We start from the raw sequence: 21,898 nt of genomic DNA on the forward strand, positions 1-21,898 counted from the left end.
TTTGATAAACAGACCATTGTTGTGGTGAGTGGACAGGAAGAAACAAACGAATCATAGACTTCCTGCATGAGGTCATTATAATGCCATGGGAGCCATTGTGAGCAGATATGGGCAAGCCTGTTGTGTGAGGCTGCTTTCCCTCTTCTTAACCCAGCAATATGTCTGCAGCCTGGGGGTTGGAGCGCTTCGGAAAGTTAATGACCCCCTTTCTCTGGGGAAGAGTAACATCACTCTTTAAGCACGACCCAAAAGTGGCTCAATCGTGTGTTCACCCTTGATGTATTTTATAGATTTAGAAGTCGGGTTAAAGTTCTCTTTTTTTTTTTCTTTTTTTTTTTTTACCCTTCTCCATAAAATGTTTTGGTGTGACGTTATTATGACTTAGTTGTGGCTTGAACCTTTATTTGACACTCTGCAGCATATGAGGTTCTTCTGATTTTATCGCTGTTATGCCTCATGTGGGATCATTCTGACAGGAGCAAGAATCTAACCTGATTTATTGGACTTTTTTTGTGTGTGTTTCAGACGTATGTGGCTCATTGACTTCCATGCCATGTTCTCTTTAAGAAAACAAATACGCTCCTTCAGACATTTCACATTTTGGCCACCTTGTTTGGCGGCCTTCTTACTTCATGCGAAGTGCTGATGGAAAAGGCAGCTTTTCAAGACAAAGCCTTATGCAACCGAGTCCGAGCTCCAGCCAAGACAAACCTCCGCTCCACATAGCATGACATTGGAGAACATGAGGCTGTTTTTCATGTTCCCAAACCGTCATAACACCGTAGGGTAGAGTAAAAATATACCACAGTCACTTAATAATGGGTACAATGATAAAAAAGAAACGCTTCTCAAGTGTAAAGTAAAATTGAATCCCGGTGTGATGATAAATGAGCGACTACACGAGCTGTAATGAACATCTGAAACAGTTTGTGTCTTTTTTTTTTGGTGATGCAGGCAGAAGCGTGGATGAAAAGCAAACTCCAGGACCTGAAAGACGGATGTAACGTTCAGCATCGGCCCCTGCATGACTGGGAGGAAGCCTCGCAGACGCTTCACAGAGACCTGAAAGACTTCGAGAACACCCTGATTCAGCTCAACCAGGTCACAAACCCACTGCGCACTCATGATTTAAATTTCAAATGTGTAGATGTATGTGATGGTGATCTGATTAAATGTATTAAGATGGCATAAATTAATGATTACATTTTGTCACATTACGTTCACAAACTTCATTGTATTTTATAAGGACTTTATCTCATAGACAGACAGCAAAGTAGCACAGTTAAGATTAAGGAAAGTTATTTGTTACACATAAAAACCTGAAAAACACAGCATGCCTCTGTATTCAGTCCTTTTTACTCTGGCAGGGTTAAATAAAAGCAGTTGCCATCAGAAGTCAGTTAAAGCACCAGATTGTATCAAACTATAATTATTATTCTTTGAAGTTCACAAATTAAGCTTTCTAATTAAATCTCAAATTTAAATGTTAAATTATTTCAAATCTTTGAATTTATTTACGCTTTATCCAGTTCAGATATACAGCCAGATCTACAACTGGATGGTTTATATTAAAGTATAACCAGATTTGAAGGTGCCATAAATTTAACTCACAATCCGTAGTTGGATTTGAATATTTCTGCTTTCTGACATAATCCAGATTAACAGGGAAACATTTCTCCAGATTTGTAGAGCTAGTTGGGATGAATCTTTGAAGATTTAGTGTAATTGCAGCAGAAATGTTTTTGTTTTAAAGCTGTGAAAACGTTGAAATAGTTTTTCAAGACACTTTGTATACATATCCACCTTTACTATTCTAGATCAAAATAATGTTTGGAAAGTTTGAATTGTCGTAATAATTCTTCCTTAACCAACAAATCCAGACAACTGGTAGAACAACTGGTAGAGTTAACCGTGTTATTTGTCCAGCTGCCTCCAGCTCAAATGAACCGAGTCTTATTTCTCTAAAGCTGGGTGAACAGCTGATCTGCAAGCTGAACCCAACGTCCGACCTGGTGAAGAAGCAGCTCAGTCAGCTCAGGGAACAGTGGCAAACCCTGAAGCAGATGGCCGCAAATCAGACCCACGCTCTGGGTGGAGCCAGGAGCCTGCAGGAATTCAACAGGAAGGTGGACAAACTGGAAGCTTGGATTAAAGAGAAGGTAAGAAGCCATGTTTTCTAAAACTGAAATATAAATTTATTTATTCATATGGAGAGAAAATGGTCTCAAAATACCTGTGCATGTGTAACACTGGATTTGTAATCCGTGTAAGCATCTTTGTGTGTAACTTTGGACTGTTGTATCTGTGAAACATAATTTGTAAACCGTAAAAAGAAAATTTTTACGGTGACAAGCACAGTGACAAACGTTCAGAGGATGAAAACACTATAGACTTCGAGCAAAAATCAGATGAAAATCAGATGACCCAGCGTGCGTAAATGTGGCATTTAAATGCCACATTTACGCACGAATCCGAGGCGGTTTGTAAGCGTGAAACGAGTCTGAAAAATCCTCATGGACTCATAACCAGGTGTCTGTGTGCATCAGGCGACTTGTGCATACTTATTTAACATTTGGAGGCGTAGGAGGAGGTTTGAATTCGATATTATCAGATTTGTGAGGCTGAAGTTAAAAAATGTGTGTGTAGAAATTTAACGATTGTAGAAATTGTAATTGTGTGTGTGTGTGTGTGTACTTTTATTTTGTATTCGTAATTTCTTCATATTCGTGTCACATGCATTTGACCACATATTTACAAGTACCTGGAGTTACAAATTTAGTTTTTCCAGTTTACAAATCATGTTTCACAGATACAACTCACAGAGATGCTTACACCACGGATTACAAATCCAGTATTACACACACACACACAGAGATATTTTGAGACTGTTTTCACTCCATAGTTAGACAACCTGATCAACAGTTGTCAAGATAATTAGTACTCAAGTGGCTCTTCCTTATACAGGAAATACACTCGGCATCCTGAAGACATTTCCTTCTTTCTCTTTTATTTTTTGAACATGCATACTCACTGTTTAAAACATCTGCCTATCATTACAAAAAAACAAGCCAGGGAGTAAATTCTAGGTTGGTGTTTATCGCTCTGTTCCTGACTGCGTCAGGCACAAGGGAGAGAGGAATGGATGATGAATCTGTGGGATTGTAATGAAGGAGATTAATTGTGAAATCTATAAAACTTTCATTCCCCACTTCATCATTCAGGATTAAAGTATTTCATATTCATTTTGAATGCAATATCCAGCTTAGTTGGGATGCATTTGATGCCTTTATTGATGCATTTGAACTATTATTTTTCAAGAAAAAGTAATAATTCAACCTCAGTGATTTTGAGCCCACATGTTTTTTTTTAAAGATCAACAACATTTCACCAAATTTTCAAGTTGAAAATACAGATGAACCACAAAAATAAAATCAATTTTGGGGGGAGAAAGTTTAAAATATGTCCCATCTTTGCCTGCTCAACAATGAACATTTTAATAAAACTAAACAATCGTCTGATTATAAAAACCGTTTCTCACATTTACTCAATCAAAAGAAGGGTCTGTTCTCCATTGTCTTGGGCAAGAAGTTGTCGGTGTCTCTTTCTTTGAAAACATTTGATATATTTAGTGCTCAAGTCTGTTTCTGGGTAAAGATCTGGTATATTTTTGGTCCTATGAAGCTTAAAGAGAAAACAACTAAGAAGATTTTAATGCGTCAGTAAAAGTACCACCTTAAAATATTTTTGAAAAAGTGTCCGTTTGCAAAGAACTGTGGTTTCAAATTTGAACAAAATCCCTCCAGTGGCCTCTAATGAACTCCACGCTGCACTTTGGAGCCCCTTCCCTGAAGCTAATGTGACATCCATGCCTTTGGGATGACCGAATGCGAAGATCTGACCAGAACTCTGTTTTATATCTTCCTTGTTGCATAAGTAATGTTTTTTTTTTTTTTTTGCCACTGTGCGTCTGAAAATAAATGATTGTTGGGTTTCTTGCAAAAACCACTTCTATAAACAGTAACTTTCTGTGTGACAGAAGGAAGAGGAGCAGTCTCTGGTGAGTGTCCTGGGGGAAAATGTTGACAAAATGCAGCTCACCAGGAGAATTCTTGATCTCAAACAGGTCAGCCTTGTAAAAATGGATTTAAAACAATGCATAACTTACACTGACAAAAGCTTTGTACCAGTTAAACAATGCATTCCCAGATGGTAACAGCCTTATTTATCAGTGTCCCCTGTCTGATTGTAAACAGACCTTCAGGACATTCAGGAAGGGAAACTAAAGTCTCTGCTCTTTTTGCGACAGGATGAGCAGCTCCACAGAAACCTGCATGAGGAGATCAACAACTTGGCCTTGAAGCTGGAGAAACTGGGGAAGGCAGATGGCAAAAACATCACCATCAGGAAGAAACACATCAATAAAATGTATGCTCTGTGCTTTACGCGAAACGTAAATGCTTCATGTAACATCTTCAGGCTGAAACCACAAGGCGTAATGTTCTTCATGCAGGTGGCTGAAGGTCCAGTCGTACCTGAAAAACTACCACGAGAACCTTCAGGTCGCGCTGGAGATGTCGTCTTTTTACCAGCAGGCTGATAATACTCTGGATGCTATAAACAACATGGTAAAGTGACAGAAAGCCCAATACTAAATCATAATTATGTTCTGAGAGCTTCTTATTAACTCTCTGTTTTAGATGTTTCAAAAATTGGCATTAAGGCAGAATCAAAACAGAGGCAGATACAAATGTTTGTTTCAAGGATTTTTACTTGATGGAGGAGAAGTACTAGAGCAGTTTATCGAACTTCTAACTAACAAAGGAAATTATCTTGCTTATATACACGTCTGCGCGCTTTGCACACATCTAATGGGGATATTTTAGATTAGAGGACCAAAGTCTCAGCGAGATCTAGAGAAACTCATCCATGCGTTTATCTGTAGTCGCATCGATTACTGCTACAGTGCCTTCGCAGGTCTGCCTACAAAAATCAGACAGCTGCAGCTGGTCCAGAATGCTGCTGCTGTCGTTCTCACTAAAACCAGGAAGATGGAGCACATAACACCAGTTCTAAAGTCCCTGCACTGGCTCCCTGTAGCTCAGAGAATACACTTAAAATACTGTTGTTAGTTTATAAATCACTGAAATGCTTCGCACCACAATACATTAAAGATCTGCTGTTGTTGTATCAACCTTCCAGACCTCTCAGGTCTTCTAGCTCTGCATCCCCAGAACCAGAAGCAAACATAGAGAAGCAGCATTCAGCTTCTATGCACCACAAATCTGAAACAAACTTCCAGAAAACAGTTGAAACATTGAATTCCTTTATATCTGACTACAAACCCAGCAGTTTAAAGTTGCTTTTGAAACATAGTCATGAATCATTAATCAATAATCTGATGTGTAATAATGGTAAAATGTCATGTTGTTGACTGTGTGTTTTATGACTTTGTATTTTTGCGTTTTTATGATGTAAAGCACTTTGAAATGCCTTATTGCTAAAAGGCGCTATGCAAATAAAACCTGATTGATTAATTTTTGCAACCCGGAAAAACCACCTAGAAACTCCGAGTTTCCATTTCCAACAAGAAATAAACTTATGAGTTTAGTCTTTCTACATGATATAAATACTGCAATGTGTATTTTTCACACCAACCGTCAATGTGTCACATTATTCTGAAATCATACAAAGGTCTGGAAATATGAGGTCAATAAACAAGAAATATAAGACAAAGCAGAAATAATGCAATCAATAAATGCAACAAGTTTAAAAGCAAAATACAAGATAAGTAATAAAATAATAATCCACTGATGATAACTGTAACATATTTTCCCAACAGAGGAGAAGCATGCCTGCATCCAAAGACCTGGACACCTTTGGCGACAGAGAAATCCGCGACATTGCCGGTCAAATCATGGTAAGAACAGAGTTTTTTCCCCATCCTGCATGCTGCTCCAGAAGCCGTCTCCGCCTAACTGCAGGCCTGTGTTCGGTAGATGCTGGATGTGAGCGTGTCTCAGCTGCCCAAACTGCACCCCGGCCTGGCTGCCGGCGTCACAAAGAAGCAGGCCGAAGTGAAAGACTGCTGGGCGCTCCTCCAGAGGGATCTAAGGTACGTCACCGGTGAGGATGAAGTGTGTTCTACACATTGGGGTGGAAAGCTGCAAACTTCTGTAATGATCTGGAAGATGGATCTACGTGAAAGACGCATTACGTCAACTCTGCTACACTGATTTGCTTTGTTCTCACCATTAAAACAGTGACATCATCTCAGTCGGTCAATTTGCTGAATCTGAGATGAAAAAAAACATTAACAAGAATATTTTGTAACTTTATGGAGTCATTATTTGTTTGTTTAATAGCGTACAGTTTGTATCCAGACTGTTACATCACTGGGAGTTTTTCGCTATCAGAAAAAAAAATCTCCAACAAGTAATAATGACTCTCTTTGTTTTGTTTTTCAGCAATGTCAGCTGGATTTTGTTACAGTGGCGCTGCATGTACAATAAGCTAATATTCTTTAGAAGTAGTAGCAGTTTGTCTTAGCGTTAGATAAATGAATCTGTTGTTTATAGCAGAAGGAAACATTGCAAGAAGTGTTATTTTATTCTGGAACAAAAAACGTTACATTGACAAATTGGACACAGTGATTGATTGGGATTGCTTATGGAGGGAAAGGACGTGCAAGTCAAGAGAAGGAAAAGAAAGAAGCAAAATGAAAAGAAATAAAAGGAAACTAAAGTGAAAAACAGAAGCAACTAGCTGAGCCTTCATTGCAAATTTGCACAAAACTTTAATGTTATTCCGCTAATATACCCCCTCCCCCACCCACACCCACAAGTTTGCAATTGCAATGTTTCAAGAAGCGCAATTCAAATCACACGTGAATAAATTTGTTCATGCAATAAGCCTTTAAAAACACGATCTTCCAACTACTTCCTGTCGTCGTCTTCTTTGTGGTTTGTGCCAGTGGCAACATCAAGTTGTTAATCATGTGACTCATGTGATGTGATGTGAAAAACAGTTTTTGCAAAATAAACCAATGTTGATACTTCCAAAAAAATCCACCTTGTGCCAAAACCTTTTACTGTCGTATTTCCATTAAGCACATTTATTTTTAAAACGTCAAATTGCTCAATTGTATGGCCAATGGAAACAGCTACTGACAAGAAAGGGAACCAATCCAAAGGAATGTGAACAAAGGAAATAAAATGTGACAAATGTGAAGAAAGGGAGCAAATGAGTGTAAAAGAAACAAAGTGAAGGAAAGGAAAATAACAAGTTACTTCTCATGTAAAAAAGCAGACGTGTCCAGATTCCTAACATCCAAACATTTCTCAGACGCAGCCTCCCATGAGAGTGGCCTATCTTTTGCTCCCAACTCTACATCGTTTCAGCTGTTCTATCAGCTCTAGTTTTAACTATTTAAGTGGAATAAAACAAACAGTGGTAGAAAACCTCATAGCCTTAACTGGAGTTCAGCGCTGGTCTCTGAGGTCCAGCTGTCAGCACCAAAGTAACCTCCTGCTCCGCCTGCAGGAGCGACAGGACGACAGACTCCCTCTCCGGCTCCACTTTCACCAGGGAAGACGCTGACCTCCTGACTCCAGCGCGAGAAGCCCAATGCATCATGGGATCTGAGACACATGGGATCATGGGAAAAGAGGTGAAGGAGGAGCAGAACCGTCTGAAAGGCAGCAGAGTGAGTAGTGGCAGGAGATAAGATCTGTGGCTGCAGTAAATGACTCACTTTGTATTTTTGTTTGGAAAATGCCGGATTTGCAGCTTAGTCAAGGTTTTTCCAAAATAAAGTCCGACAAATGAGCCAGGCTGCAACTTCTGGTTTTGGCAACAAACACGCTGCTGGTTTTCCATCCCTTCCAGCAGCTTAATTGCACTTAAAAGCACCTTGTGATGTTCCAGTTTAGAGCCATCCCTTCGTCACATACAGTCAGAACAGATTCCTCTTCTGGCTCTGAAACTCCTGCATGTTGGAGAGCACCATATAATTTTACTTGGTTTCTGCTAGCCTTATCCTTAATCTGACAAATAAAATCCAAGTCTGGGGTTGTCTCTGATGCTGCTGCCCTGTGAAAGTCATAGGAAGAGCTTTTAGGATGTTGTTTATCCTGGCACAGGATTTCTTTAAGTTTCCACTGAAAATATCAAGTTCTGTACGGTTAAACAGAGTGCCAGGGTAAATGGGTCTTTCTATTGAGCTCCAAATCCTATTTAAAGTCGACTGTATATCCATTATGTCATAAATACAGTCATTTATTAACGTCATATGAATAAAATGTCTGGGATTCACTGCTGGGTTGCTTTTTGAGCATGAGGTTTCTCAAAGCTTTATTGAACATGTGCATGCTCCTACAGTAACCCAAGAGCTGCTGATAAACCTACAAGGAAATACTCTTGGCTTCTTTTGAAAAAATAAGCATCGGAAAACGACGTGGTATGTCAAAAACCAGTAATTATGTGTATTTTTAGTCTTTTACGTTCACGATTTGAGCTACTTAGAAGAAAAGGAAAGAGACCCTTTGGACAAAGCTAACCAGAAGTGCGCTTCTAAAGTTTGGCAGATGTTCGTTTCATTTTGTCATGAGAGAAAATATCTAATAGAAGGTGGAAGAATTGTTGATTTCAGTTTGGGCATGTACTGGTCCGACTGGTCCGGCTCCAGTCTTCCCTTAACTGGGAGCTGGGATCTGCTGGGATGCACTATCTGTGTTCCTATTTATGGAAGAGATTGAAAAAAACCATTCTTAATAAAGCCCTGCGTTGTCAAAATCCAACGCCATCACTGTAAACAGGTGCAGGTGCAGAAGTTTTTGAATTATATGATTTTATTTTATTTATTTATCATCCATGAAACATGTTCCTATATAGCAGGGTTCCACTGTGCAGACAGGAAAAATATGAAATGTGTGTTGGGGTTATGCGAGTACAGATCTGGATAAGTATGGAAAGATGTTTGTTTACAGACTCTATTCTCCATCACATTTTTTTTTTAAATTGGATACATCTACCCATAATTCTATCTGTTTCTCTGTCTTTTCTTGTCCGTCCATCCATCCATCCATCCATCCATCCATCCATCCATCCATCCCTATTTATGCTTTTTAGTAGGGTTGGGCATTTATCGTATCGTTTCTCATTTATCGAGATACATTTCTTATTAGATTTTGATATGTCATGATAAATTCCAATAAATATTTGGAAATCCTTTAAACTGTCTGTATTTTTAGGATTGTTATTTTTGCTATTTTTCTATATCTTCTTATCAATAAGTACCAGTAAATTTTAAAATATTATTAAATCTAGCTACAGTGTGCATTTAAGTAACACAAACCAGACTTCTTTATGTGACTGGAGTCTTAAAGAAGCATATTATAAATGGGTATCTTTTGTGTTTGTGAGGCTAATTGCTGCACCATTCAGTCACAGCTGTTCAGTTACATAAAAAATAAGAAATATTTCCTCTTATCACTTTTATCTATATCACGATAGTATCATAAAATATTGGGACACAACTTTAAGTCCATATCGCCCATCCCTACTTTTCAGGTATTCTATGTGACGTTACAGTTTATTGTTAGCCTAGTATCAGTGTGTGCAGTCATCAGTATCTCAGAGGAACTGCTTGGAATGTGATATTTATTGGTTGTTTATAATCCAAGTGTGAGGAATTCACACTTCAAGTGCCAACAAAAGATCCAGCCTACTGGATGGCGCTACAGATGCCCACACCTCACACAGATGGTGGATTTTAAGATGCCAAAGGTCACAGAGATAAAGAGGATGGAGGGAAATGTGGATTCATCACGACTGAAATTGTCATCGCATGACTTTCTCTCACGGTTCAGCCCAAATATCCGTGATGTTTTTCACATAGATTGGTCTCTCTTGAAAGATGAATGGTAAACTGCCCCAGTCTTATCGTCTCTGTACCTATGAGAACATGCCTCACTCAGTAGTCCATGCATCATTGTCTTTGTGTTAGCGGTACTTACGGCCTCTTGTTTCTGGAGGTAAACATGGCTATCGTCTGTTTCTCCGACTAATTGCGGCCAGATGCTGCGGCTGCAGACCAGATGGGCTCGGCGCAAAATGATAGTTCTTGGCTGACATCACCTCGGAGCGCAGGACGGTTAGACACTCCGAGGTGGAAAGGATCAGCAGAATACAGATAAGAAACCTTACAGAGAGAGGAAATGGTGAGCTATAATGAGACATGATTAGGTTTACTGTTACATATCAGTATTAATACCACAATGATATAATCACTTGTTTTTGAGCAAAAGCCACTACGAACAAGGAAAGAGAGAAGCAACCATGTTGCTTTGAGAAACTGATAGTTAATATCAAATAAATGTAATAATTTGTTAGTTCTCTGCAAATAAATGGCCTGATTACATCCTGTAGTTATTTATATATATATATATATATATATATATTACAATTGAATATTTAATACATTTCATATTTATACATTACAGCATAGTTAGCTTTGATTGATTGAAAAAATATTTTTTTAAATTCCACATTACTCAAAAGCCTTGCCTTCAAATATATATACATATATAAAAAAGATTTAAATTACAAGCCAAAGACAGTTTACTAATATAAATCTGTGAACATGATGAAAAATATAACAGATAAATAATAAGACAAAGTCATTAATTNTTTTTGCCACTTGTCTCCACGACCTTGTGCTTTCGGACAGTACCCATTGTTTATGTCATGGGAAAAATTTCTTGTTATAAGTAAAATAATCTGCCAATGGAACAAGTACTTTTTTGCCATTAATGATTTATTATTATTAGGAAGTAAACACAAGCCTATCTTGTTAAAAAGTTACTTCTAACTAACAAGTGTGCTAATATATTTGCACTAGAAACTAGACCAAAAATGCTTGGTAAGATTTTGTGTTTTTGCAGTGAGCAGCTCTCTCACAACCACAACAGACCGGTAGTTTTCACATCACTGCAGACGCCACACAAATCCACCTTTTGAGAGGTAAAAACGAAGTTCTTTGAATTACTATGCAAATCATTTTTTCCTCCATTGACTCACTGTGTACAGCAACAGGTCAACTACAATAAAAAGCTAATTGTAGGCACACCCCCACAGATGTGGCACTAACAGATGACATGCCCACATATTCAACATGAAGTTTCCTGAATAACTGCAGCAGGGAGACATCACCAGACACCCACTCTGCAGTTTGCCTCCAATGCTCACCAAGGCTGTTCCCAGGCAGTAAATGGGTGTGGTCTTCACTGACTGGTTGAACATACCAGAATGCTGACACACACAAACACACATTCACTCAGAGAACACAGAAGCTGTTTCTCTCTTCCTCTGCTCCATTTTCCAACCCAGCTGAAGCGTCTTCTATAAGGTTGGTGGTGGAGTTTTTAGAGTTAGTAATCAATATTTAACTCTTTTTCTTCTGTTCTGTTGTATTTAATAGTTTCTTTTTTTGTTTTGTTGCTATAAAATAGACCTGGACTTTTCAATATCTTGCTTGGGAACGTCTGTAGCTGACAAGTTGTTGGAAAGCAAATATGTCTCTGCCATTGTCCTTCCTGATATGTCTGTCAGTCTTCAACCTGTGTTTGGGAACTGGGCCTGTGGAGGAAGTCATTAAAGTCAGTAAGTAGAGAAATGGATGCAATGTGTCCTGAATAGACATGTTTAATTTTGTAACACAACAAAGTGGTGAAAATGTAAACATATCCAAACTAAGCTTAGAGTTTGATGAGTTTCAACTGTTCAGCCATGAACACAAAATCATGGCCAACAGTCAGGAAACAAATCAAACATCAAAGTGCAACTTTGTGGTTTCATGTAAACATTCTGACACATCGTCAAAATATTAATTCATGTTTTTTTTTAAAGAAAATCTATTATTTAACAAAGAAGCTAATTTATTTCCATCAGCCTTTGAAACCCCTTAGTCAGAGTTCCCCAAACTTTTTCCTGTGAGGGCCACATAACTTTTCCCTTCTCTGGTGGGGGGCCGGAGTCAGTTTGTAACAGAAAAAGTGTGACCATTGCAGGAGTGCCTAAATGTAAAAATTTATTGTTTTCCAGAAAGCACAATCAAATAACCCCCTCTGGGTTCTTCATAGAAAGAAATCCAGAAAATAACACTATTTGTGAAATAAATACCGTATTTCCCGGACCATAAGCCGCATCGGACTATAAACCGCAGATATCTCTGCTGCTCCAGATTTTCCACAACGATGCAGCAGCAGCAGAGTGGGGTGGACACCCAAAATTTGAGTCATAACAGGTCAACTGAATGTCACATTTATTATGGTTGAAAAAGAAAAAGTTGCCAAGTTTAGATTTAACTGAACCGGTAGTTTCCAAACGGTAACTATAACAGTAAAAGTGCTGATCCTTCGTGTCTGCTACTAGCATGTGCTAAATGAAAATGGGCGTCTTCTTCTTCTGCTTCTTTAGATTTCAAGGGCAGCTTGCATCCAATATTGTTGCACTACTGCCATCTACTGGATCCTAATATCTATACCTCAAATTCTCATAATGATCCCAGTATTATTTAAAAAAACGAAACTTCATGGTCAAATAAGTTGTGTGTTTGTGGATTTATTCCACAGCTGATGACTCCTCACTGCAATATCATTGAGTACAAGTCAGACGTTTTGCTTCAACTACAAGTCAGATGAATTCATCATTGTCAGAGTGCTTTATATTTTGGCAGAGGAAACATTAGTTTTGGATAAAAAAAAGAAGATAGTGCTGCTATTTAGCAGGTCTTTAAATTGGATGTAAAAAGGATAATTTATTGTAATCTAATACCTTATTGTGTCATAATTCCTTTGAGGTTTTACTTTAATGAAACCATATCTGTGGTGACATTAATTTGTGCAGTTAATGAAATTCAAATCCAAAATAAAGCTTGAAGAAAAGCCTTGTTTGCCTCTTTGTTCCAAAGTTCTGATCAGCTAAGAGGCTGAATAAGGAAGTACAAAGTTGGGTGTGATCAACACCCAGTTCTTCACATTCCAATTAGACATGAGAATTCGTTTTGGACTGGATGGGGATGGAACATGCAACAGCTGTTGCATTTTCTTAAAGGTTGAAATACTTCCATCTTTATAAGGTGGAAGTAACAAGAATTGTGTGAATTTGAAATAATCATGTCAACACCAGTTACATGCATGACAGAGTTCACAACATGAATAAAGTGGTAAATGGAAAAATACTCACAGGATCCAAACATACGCTCCACTAGGAAGTTTACAATTCTCCTGTAGCTCGGATTGTTTGTTTATGGTTGTTGTCCTGCTGTAAGGTGACCGTTTAAGTTTCCTATTTCATTGTGTAAAAGAGGTTCTGTGATGTGAGATAAAGCCACTGCACTGCTGGTCAAAAGGGCCAGAATGATGAGACTCTTTCTTGACCTTTCTTTAGCCCTACAAACTGATTCAAGCTCAACAGTTTTTGTCTCTATTCTGTGATCTTTGTTTACATTGTTACTGATATGCTGTATGTTACAGTGTATATACATGTGTCTTTCAGAAAAAGTGCATCTTTTAGGGGGTTGGTCTGAAAGAAGTCTTGAGTCAAAAGATGTTCAGAGGGCGGCTCAATATGCTGTGGAGATGTACAACAAAGATTCACAGGACAAGGAGTTGTTCAAGCTGGTCTCAGTTACCAGTGCTAAATCCCAGGTTGGACTGATCTTCCTTAAAAAATTTAATGAACCCAATCAAAACATACTTCTATTCACTGTTTTATCTGGGTCTTTCTGCAGGTAACCAATATGATCAACTTTAAAATTGACGCAATCCTTGGAAGAACCAAATGTCTTAAGACGCAAAACCTTGACATTAAAAGCTGCGATTTGGACAAAGAGGTAAATCTTTTCACCTTCTGTTCTTTATGTAACCATTAAGAAAAGTTTCAATTTTCATTCAACACTTATTGTCGTCTTCTCTTTCACAGCAAGTAAAGTGTCAGTTTTTTGTGACTTTGAACCCCCACAACGACAAACATGAGCTGAACACCAAAACATGCAACAAAGTTACATAGAAGGGTTAATACTTTTTTACAATGTCAAGATAACCAAAGATCATCCCATTATTTCCATGCTGGAGATTTTAGGTTATCAGTAACAATACATGAAGTTACCTTTAAAATGAATTACACAAAGTAGCATCTAAACCCAAAAGTAAAATCAAACTTCAATAAAATCAGTGAGGTTGTGTGTTTGTTTTGTCTCATGCAAGCTTTACTTTTAACCTATTTCCTTTTGTATTTAATCATTAGAAATCATAGTCAGGCAGAGAGAGAGAGAGAGAGAGAGAGGTGCAAAGCCATGAAACAGGAACAGCAGGCTTCATGATAAAAGGAAGTAAATTTCCAGCCGGCGGATTTATAGAAATATTTGAGACTATTCCTTATTTCAATACAAGAAAGTTTTAAATAAGAAATTCTTATCAAAATTAGTAATTGAATAAGACCCAAAGCAAAATACTTATATTGATAATGTTTTCTCTTGTAAGAATGAACAACTGTAACTTTGGTTTCAAACAATAAGAATAATGGATGATTCCTGGTTTCTTTTCATAAGAACACCTATAATTACTCACAATATGATTATAAGAGTAACTAATCAGGCATGATTATCATAATATTATAAATTACTGCTAAATCTAAAGCTAAAGAGGTTATAGATGTGATTTTGATACTGAACTTGAAATGATGTAAAATATGTAGCTGCAATCAGAGATCACTGATGTTGTTTTGGAGGTAGATAGTAGGTGAAGGATTAGAGGAAAGAGGAACTAGAAGGAGAGCAGAGATGACCAACACCTCAGAGTTTGATGATTTGGAAACAGATTGTTGCAACTCAAACTGTTAGAAGAAAAAGACTGTGCAGGTATAGAGTTTAGGGAGACATTTGAGCAACACCAGGACATGAACACAGAGATCAGGTCATAATGTCTCTAAGACAATGATGGACACGAGGTCATCTATTCAAACAGACGGCCAATAATACAAGCATGACAACAGTGACAGCTAATGCAAGTGTATCTGTAGGGTGGAGAAACCCTATAAAAGGTGAAAGCAAAAGAGGAACCTTTGGTTGGATCCTCCAGGCAGATTTTAGCCAAAATTGAGATGGACAAAGAACTCTGCAGCTGAAGAAGATCCTGAACCAGAGATAGTCGAAGAATGTCCTGTGCACGGGGACCAACCGATCAGCCTCAAATTGCACTCCTCTCATTATCTAAATTCAGACCCCAACGATAAAGGCAACGAACAAAGGTGAAGAAGAGGAACTGGGGCCTTCTTTCCGTGCGTTCAGCTCGCCTACATCTCAGCGTACCAGAAAGATCTTGAAACAAGATGAAGGGGCTTCAGATTTGCAAGACAAGAAGCTGAGGATCGCAACACGCATGAGGAAATCACTCTAAGATCCAAGACCTGCAGCTCTACATCAGTACTCTTCCTGGCAGCACTTAAGGCCTGTGTGACCTCACATCCATGCAGAGACACCTGCCCTGATCAATCAGCGTTGTAAGTCTCCTCCTGCTGGAACACGTTCTTCATCGTCAGGCTGGTTCTGGAGTTCGAAATTCCATACACCGTCCATCTCTCAAAGGTTCTCTATTTAGTTCTCAGTGTCAGCATTAGGGAAAGATAGGATAGATAGGTTGATTGATTTTTCTGATTTGATTATTTCTGCTATTGCATTAAGCTGTACTGTCCTTCGCAAAATTGTCTTACTAATAAATATTCAGCATAAAGAAAAATCTAAAAGATGTTGTGGACATTCAATTAATGAGTCACCTCAAAGTTCTTTGATGGTCGTAAAATAGCTATGATGCCTTATTCTGGAGAGAAAACGGTGGAAAACATTTCATAGACTTCTTTAACCCCAAAACTGTATGTAAAACACCCTGGAGTCACTAAAACCAACCTGGTTCAGTAACAAGTGCAGGTTGTAACAAAGAGCGACCGTTAACATGTGTGGTCTGTGAAACTAGTTGGCTGCAGGCTTCTCAGTCTGACTAACTCACAGGGGGAAGAAGGGTGGGACACCTGGATGGAGGTCGTCAGGAACCAGGCGAGTCTTTCTCAACAGGCCAGCAGTTTACCTCAGTTCTGGACAGGGTGATACACAGCAGATTTAGAAAACTCAATTTACTCATTAGATGGAGAGCTGGGAGCAGGTCTCACCCTCTCAGAAAGAAAAGTAGAGAGAGAAGGCGGTGGAGGGGGTGCACCAACAAAAACAGCCTAAAATATTTGTATAGGTTCACAATTGTGATTGGTTTTAAGAAACCTTTAATACACACCCTAACATGTTGCACCTAATTCAATGGAAATAGTAAAACTGGGTGTAGATTATTTTTTTGGGAGAACAATCAAAAAGTCATATGTTTAGCTTTTATAACTGTTGGCAAAATGGATAAACGTTGGTTTATCAGTTTTTTGTGACTTTTTTGGACGTTTGTAGTGTTTGTCTTAAAACTACTCTAGCCCAGTGATGGTGCATTATTACTCTCCAACCAGATTTCTGACAGAAGACTGAGCTTCAGATTCCACATCTGTCTGGTTTTATGGTGACTAAATATCAGTGTTGTAGTAGTCGAGACCGGTCTCCAGACCATTTTTTGATGGTTTCGTCTCGGACTCGACCGCATTTGGTCTCGGTCTTGTCTCAGTCTCGGGCGCTGAGGACTTGGGATTTTATTTCGAGACCAGTCAAGAACACAACTGTGGAAATATCACTAAATGACCAGCATACTGTCCAGTTTATTTGTTAACATCTTTGTTTTCACTGGATGCAAAATGCACCGATTAAAATCCAAGCAATAACTTGACTTACCAATTACGTGTTTGTGTTACTCCCACCACTTCCGTCCACCTCCCTGCCCACCTTTCACTCGGACGCGGCAGTCCATGACATGCGCAGTGGATTTTTATGAGCGGCATAAGATGTCTGTGTCATCGTTACAGTCTTACACTGAAAATGTTTTCCTCATTTCAGCATTTACTTACTCTACCTGTTTTACAGTTTGACTTTTAAAGGCCCCTAAGCTTGTGAAACATAAATACATAATATATCACATAAATCATATATTTTATATTAACCCACAGAGATGAGAAACTTTCTAAATTCCACACAGGTCTTTCATGAGATTTTTATGGCAAATAATCTTCGTTTGTTCTATCTGATAAATGCTAACCAATTTAAATATAAATTAGTGGAATGCAATCTGTTCTTAAACTTACAGAAATAACAACACAAAGGTTTTATTTGTCACTTTTAAAATTCAGTAAATAAACATATTGGCATCAAAATTTACAACTGAATACTTCACAGTTTTTCTTAAAAAAAAAAAAATCAAGTTTATGGAAAAAAAAGCTACAAATATAGTTCCATTATAGGATTTTGTGCTGTATCATACATTTTTTTTATACTGTTTTTCCCCCCAATTTTTTTTCATAATCTAAATGTTACAAAAAAGAAAATGTTTTCAGATGATTTTAGTTCCTCAGAAATACTTTTTCTTCCTTCCACTGACTTCGGAAGTGGTTAGACACTGACTTCAGAAGTATGACCACTTAAAGCCCATATGCTGAGCTTTAAGATATGAGGGGACATCTTAAAGCTCAGCATATGGGACAGCAGTCTGTGCTGGTGTTGGTACCTGACACAAACACAAATCCACGAAAGTTATCAGTGAAAATCAAGAGAATCAAAAAACATGGAAGTTAAAATGATGTCTGGCTCCACCAAGAGGCCAACAAGTGTTACTGCATCTTTAAGCATCTGTGACAAATGTACTGAAAATATGAATGTCGATACAGCACTTGTAAAGTTAAGTATTTTTCAAAAATAATACACCAGAAGCAACATAAAATCCTTTTTGTGAATAAAATTACCCACTTACTTGTTGATGACCCTTTGAATCTCTCTGTTTTCCTCCTCTCTGAGTTTGAGCAGAAACTGATCCAAGATGGGTAGCTCCAAGTTCAGATACTGAGCAACCTGAGCACAAGAAAAGGAACTTGGTGTTTTGAGAAAAATCTGACTGACTTTCACTCAGTCAATAATTGATACACCAAGATTTAAACAAGGTTAGCCAAAAGTGGCTTTTGTTTCATCCACTTGGTCTATTTGAGGTACTTTTCTCCTTGATTGCATTATGTATATTATTTATTACAACCTTGCGTTCTTAGATGCTATATGTTAACTTACCAGAACAAATCTCCCATTAAAAGTTGTTTTCTACTTAATTTTGTCACAATAGATGACAAAAGAAAACCAAAACATATTTTAGAGTAACCTTAGATGGTTTCCAAGCATTTGCCTGTTTAATCAAGATGCCGCAACATGTCAATTCTTGATCTTTGAGCCAAATAACCCACACCCTGCAAATGTGATCTTAACTACTTTTGCAAAAAGTTAAATCTGTGCCCCAAAGGTGGACTTTGATGAACTATTTTTTGGAACATCTAGGAAATCTAGTGACCAGAAAAGAAAATGCAAGAATATCCTCTTTTATAGGGTTACTAAATTTTACATCCCCAAATCTTGAATAATTGACAATCTGAATAATTGACAATCTGTAGTCAATTTCCAGAAAGCAAATAGATAGTATCAAACTGTGATCAACATAAAACACTAAAAAGAAAATAATGGATCATTATCAGTCATGAATCTAGTTTTTTTAACGAAAGATTGACATGAAAAAGTCATTGGCCGTAGCTGTATAAACAAAGTTGTGGAGACAAATGGCAAAAAAGGGTTTCCTACTCACAGGAAAAGTGTTTTTGCCGCTTGTCTCCACAACCTTGTGCTTTCGGACAGTACTCATTGCTCATAGGAAAAATATATTGATATAAGTAAAATAATGTACCAATGGAATTAGTACTTTTTTGCCACTAATGATTTATTAGGAAGTAAACACAAGCTTCTGTATCTTGCTAAAAAGTTACTTTTAAGTTAGTTTTTTTTTTAACTTCATATTTTTGCAGTGCCACAACAGACCGGTAGTTTTCACATCACTGCAGACGCCACACCAATCCACCGTTTGAGAGGTAAAAACTAAGTTCTTTTATTTATTATGTGGATCAATTTTCCTCCATTGACTCACTGTGTACAGCAACAGGTTTTTGCTCAACTACAATAAAAAAAGCTAATTGTAGGCACACCCCCACATACGTGGCACTAACAGATGACATGCCCACATATTCAACATGAAGTTTCCTGAATAACTGCAGCAGGGAGACATCACCAGACACCCACTCTGCAGTTTGCCTCCAATGCTCACCAAGGCTGCTGATGGCTTAGAAGCATGCATGGCGTCACTCCCAGGTTGTAGGTGGGTGTGGTCTTCACTGACTGGTTGAACATAAAAGCTTGAATGCTGACACACACAAACACACATTCACTCAGAGAACACAGAAGCTGTTTCCCTCTTTCTCTGCTCCATTTCCCCCCCAGCTGAAGCGACATCTATAAGGTTGATGTGGACTTTTTACAGTTAGTAATCAATATTTAACTGTTTTTCTTCTGTTCTGTTGTATTTAATAGTTTCTTTTTTTATGTTTGGTTCCTATAAAATAGACCTGGACTTTCCAGTATCTTGCAAAGTTCTTGGGAACGTCTGTAGCTGGCAAGTTGTTGGGAAGCAAATATGTCTCTGCCATTGTCCTTCCTGATATGTCTGTCAGTCTTCAACCTGTGTTTGGGAACTGGGCCTATGGAGGAACTCATTATACCCAGTAAGTAGAGAAATGGATGCAATGTGTCCTGAATAGACATGTTTAATTTTGTAACACAATATAGTGGTTAAAATGTAAACATATCCAAACTAAGTTTAGAGTTTGATGAGTTTCAACTGTTCAGCCATGAACACGAAATCACGGCCAACAGTCAGGAAACAAATCAAACAACATTAAAGTGCAACTTTGTGGTTTCATGTAAACATTCTGACACATCGTCAAATGTAAGAGCTAAAATATTAAATCTTTTTTTGTTTTTTTTAAGAAAATCTATTAGATAACAAAGAATGTAGTTTGTTTCCATCAGCCTGTGAAACCCCTTAGTGATAACAGAGAATCTAAGTAAATGGTAAGATAGGTAACAAAATTGTCTATAAATTTGAAAACAATTGATGATGATTCTGCAAAAAGAAAGGACACGTTCTATAACTGTGTGGCTTGCAGACTTTATGGTCAAATAAGTGGTGTGTTTGTGGATTTATTCCACAGCTGATGACTCCTCACTGCAATATCATTAAGTACAAGTCAGACGTTTTGCTTCAGCTACAAGTCAGATGAATTCATCATTGTCAGAGTGCTTTATATTTTGGCAGAGGAAACGTTAGTTTTGGATAAAAAAAAGACTCACCACTTTATTGTGTTAAATTGAATTTATAAAGGGCTTCTTTTTTACCGTGTCTTATTTCCTTTTGGATTTTATCTTAATGGAATCATATATGAGGTGTGCAGTTAATGAAATTCAAATCCAAAATAAAGCTTGAAGAAAAGCCCTGTTTGCTTCTTTGTTCCAAAGTTCTGATCAGCAAAGACAGGGTTCCCCAAACTTTTTCCTGTGAGGGCCACATAACTTTTCCCTTCTCTGGTGGGGGGCCGGAGTCAGTTTGTAACAGAAAAAGTGTGACAATTGCAGGAGTGCCTAAATGTAAAAATGTATTTCCCAGAAAGCACAATCAAATAACCCCCTCTGGGTTCTTCACAGAACCAAAGTCAGGAAATAACACTATTTATGAAATAAATACCGTATTTTCCGCACTACAAGCGGCAATCCCAAACTTAAAAAAAAAACAAAAACAAAAAAAAAAACGTAAACATACACATATAAGCTGCACCGGACTATAAACCGCAGATATCTCTGCCGCTCCAGGAATTCCACAACGATGCAGCAGCAGAGGGGGGCGGACACCCAATATTTGAGTCATAACAGGTCAATTCAATGTCACATTTATTACAGTTGAAAAAGAAAAAGTTGCCAAGTTTAGATTTAACTGAACTGATTACGGTAGTTTCCGAACAGTAACTTTAACAGTAAAAGTGCTGATCCTTCGTGTCTGCTACTAGCATGTGCTAAATAAAAATGGGCGCTTTCTTCTTCTTCAGATTTCAACAGCAGCTTGCATTCATTATTGTTGCACTACTTCCATCTATTGGATCCTAATATCTATGCCTCAAATTCTCATAATGATCCCAGTATAATTTAAAAAACCAAAAAAATCTTCTTTTTCCCCGCAATGCTATTTAACTGATCAGCAATATTCTCAAATATCAATTCCCTGTTCAAACATAATTCCATTTTAATGGGCGCTTTCTTCGTTTATTTCCAATTTTGACTTCCAGTGATTCACTTCCTGCTAAAGAGCCCCCTGGTGGTTGAAGAAAAATCCACATATAAGCCGCACCAGGCTATAAGATGCAAGGTTCAAAGCTTAGGAAAAAAGTAGCGGCTTATAGTCCGGGAAATATGGTATATATAAAAAAAATCTAAATGCTCTCTGGTGTTGTATAGGGGGCCGGACCAAATGTGGAGGCAGGTCCCAAACTTTGACTATTCACCATGAAACATGAATGTGAAATAACTTCCAAATGCCAGGTCACAGCTGCATCAGACTTTCTATGTCTCATTATAGACCAGCCCTCATCACAGTTAGGTGGTCGATTGATGACATCACCTTAGCCCCGCCCACTTCCGACAGGAAGTCACCTGTTTTTTCTACTGTATGTCTTACATTTACACTCTAAAACATGTTGGTGTGTCATGGATACCAACCCTGTGCAGACTGACATAACATGAGATGATGATGAACTCTGTCAATGCCTACTGACCCTTGTGGGTGTGGCAAAA

General features: G+C 38.0%; 2 protein-coding genes across 8 annotated transcripts in view; both read left to right on the plus strand.

Annotated features, from left to right (window-relative positions):
• The window catches only part of mymx (myomixer), a 57,259-nt gene that overhangs the window by 7,397 nt on the left and 27,964 nt on the right, over nucleotides 1–21,898 (plus strand). For 5 of the 7 annotated variants that reach the window (XM_015057344.1, XM_015057345.1, XM_015057349.1 and 2 more), the window contains 8 exons: nucleotides 955–1,101; nucleotides 1,968–2,159; nucleotides 4,037–4,123; nucleotides 4,307–4,425; nucleotides 4,511–4,625; nucleotides 5,840–5,917; nucleotides 5,997–6,112; nucleotides 7,540–7,702. In XM_015057344.1, the coding sequence (XP_014912830.1) occupies nucleotides 955–1,101; nucleotides 1,968–2,159; nucleotides 4,037–4,123; nucleotides 4,307–4,425; nucleotides 4,511–4,625; nucleotides 5,840–5,917; nucleotides 5,997–6,112; nucleotides 7,540–7,702 (1,017 nt within the window). The remainder of the gene's footprint in view (nucleotides 1–954; nucleotides 1,102–1,967; nucleotides 2,160–4,036; nucleotides 4,124–4,306; nucleotides 4,426–4,510; nucleotides 4,626–5,839; nucleotides 5,918–5,996; nucleotides 6,113–7,539; nucleotides 7,703–21,898) is intronic. The other 2 variants (XM_015057347.1, XM_015057348.1) reach the window with 2 other exon arrangements.
• LOC106962750 (cystatin-like) lies at nucleotides 11,317–15,801 on the plus strand. Its single transcript, XM_015057352.1, has 5 exons — nucleotides 11,317–11,404; nucleotides 11,508–11,658; nucleotides 13,555–13,706; nucleotides 13,790–13,891; nucleotides 13,981–15,801. Exons 2-5 carry the CDS (start codon nucleotides 11,571–11,573, stop codon nucleotides 14,065–14,067), a joined length of 429 nt encoding a protein of 142 aa, XP_014912838.1. The 5' UTR covers nucleotides 11,317–11,404; nucleotides 11,508–11,570; the 3' UTR covers nucleotides 14,068–15,801.

This window comes from Poecilia latipinna, unplaced genomic scaffold (genome assembly GCF_001443285.1).
Source record: "Poecilia latipinna isolate Pla-1442-1.1 unplaced genomic scaffold, P_latipinna-1.0 Scaffold1455, whole genome shotgun sequence".
Lineage (NCBI taxonomy): Eukaryota > Metazoa > Chordata > Actinopteri > Cyprinodontiformes > Poeciliidae > Poecilia > Poecilia latipinna.

What these genes read in the sequence shown, in the direction of transcription:
- LOC106962750 (XM_015057352.1), top strand. Translation starts at nt 11,571, where the DNA reads ATGTCTCTGCCATTGTCCTTCCTGATATGTCTGTCAGTCTTCAACCTG. An exon ending in TTACCAGTGCTAAATCCCAG is followed by an intron (nt 13,707 to 13,789) that starts GTTGGACTGATC and finishes GTCTTTCTGCAG; the next exon opens with GTAACCAATATGATCAACTT. An exon ending in GCTGCGATTTGGACAAAGAG is followed by an intron (nt 13,892 to 13,980) that starts GTAAATCTTTTC and finishes TCTCTTTCACAG; the next exon opens with CAAGTAAAGTGTCAGTTTTT.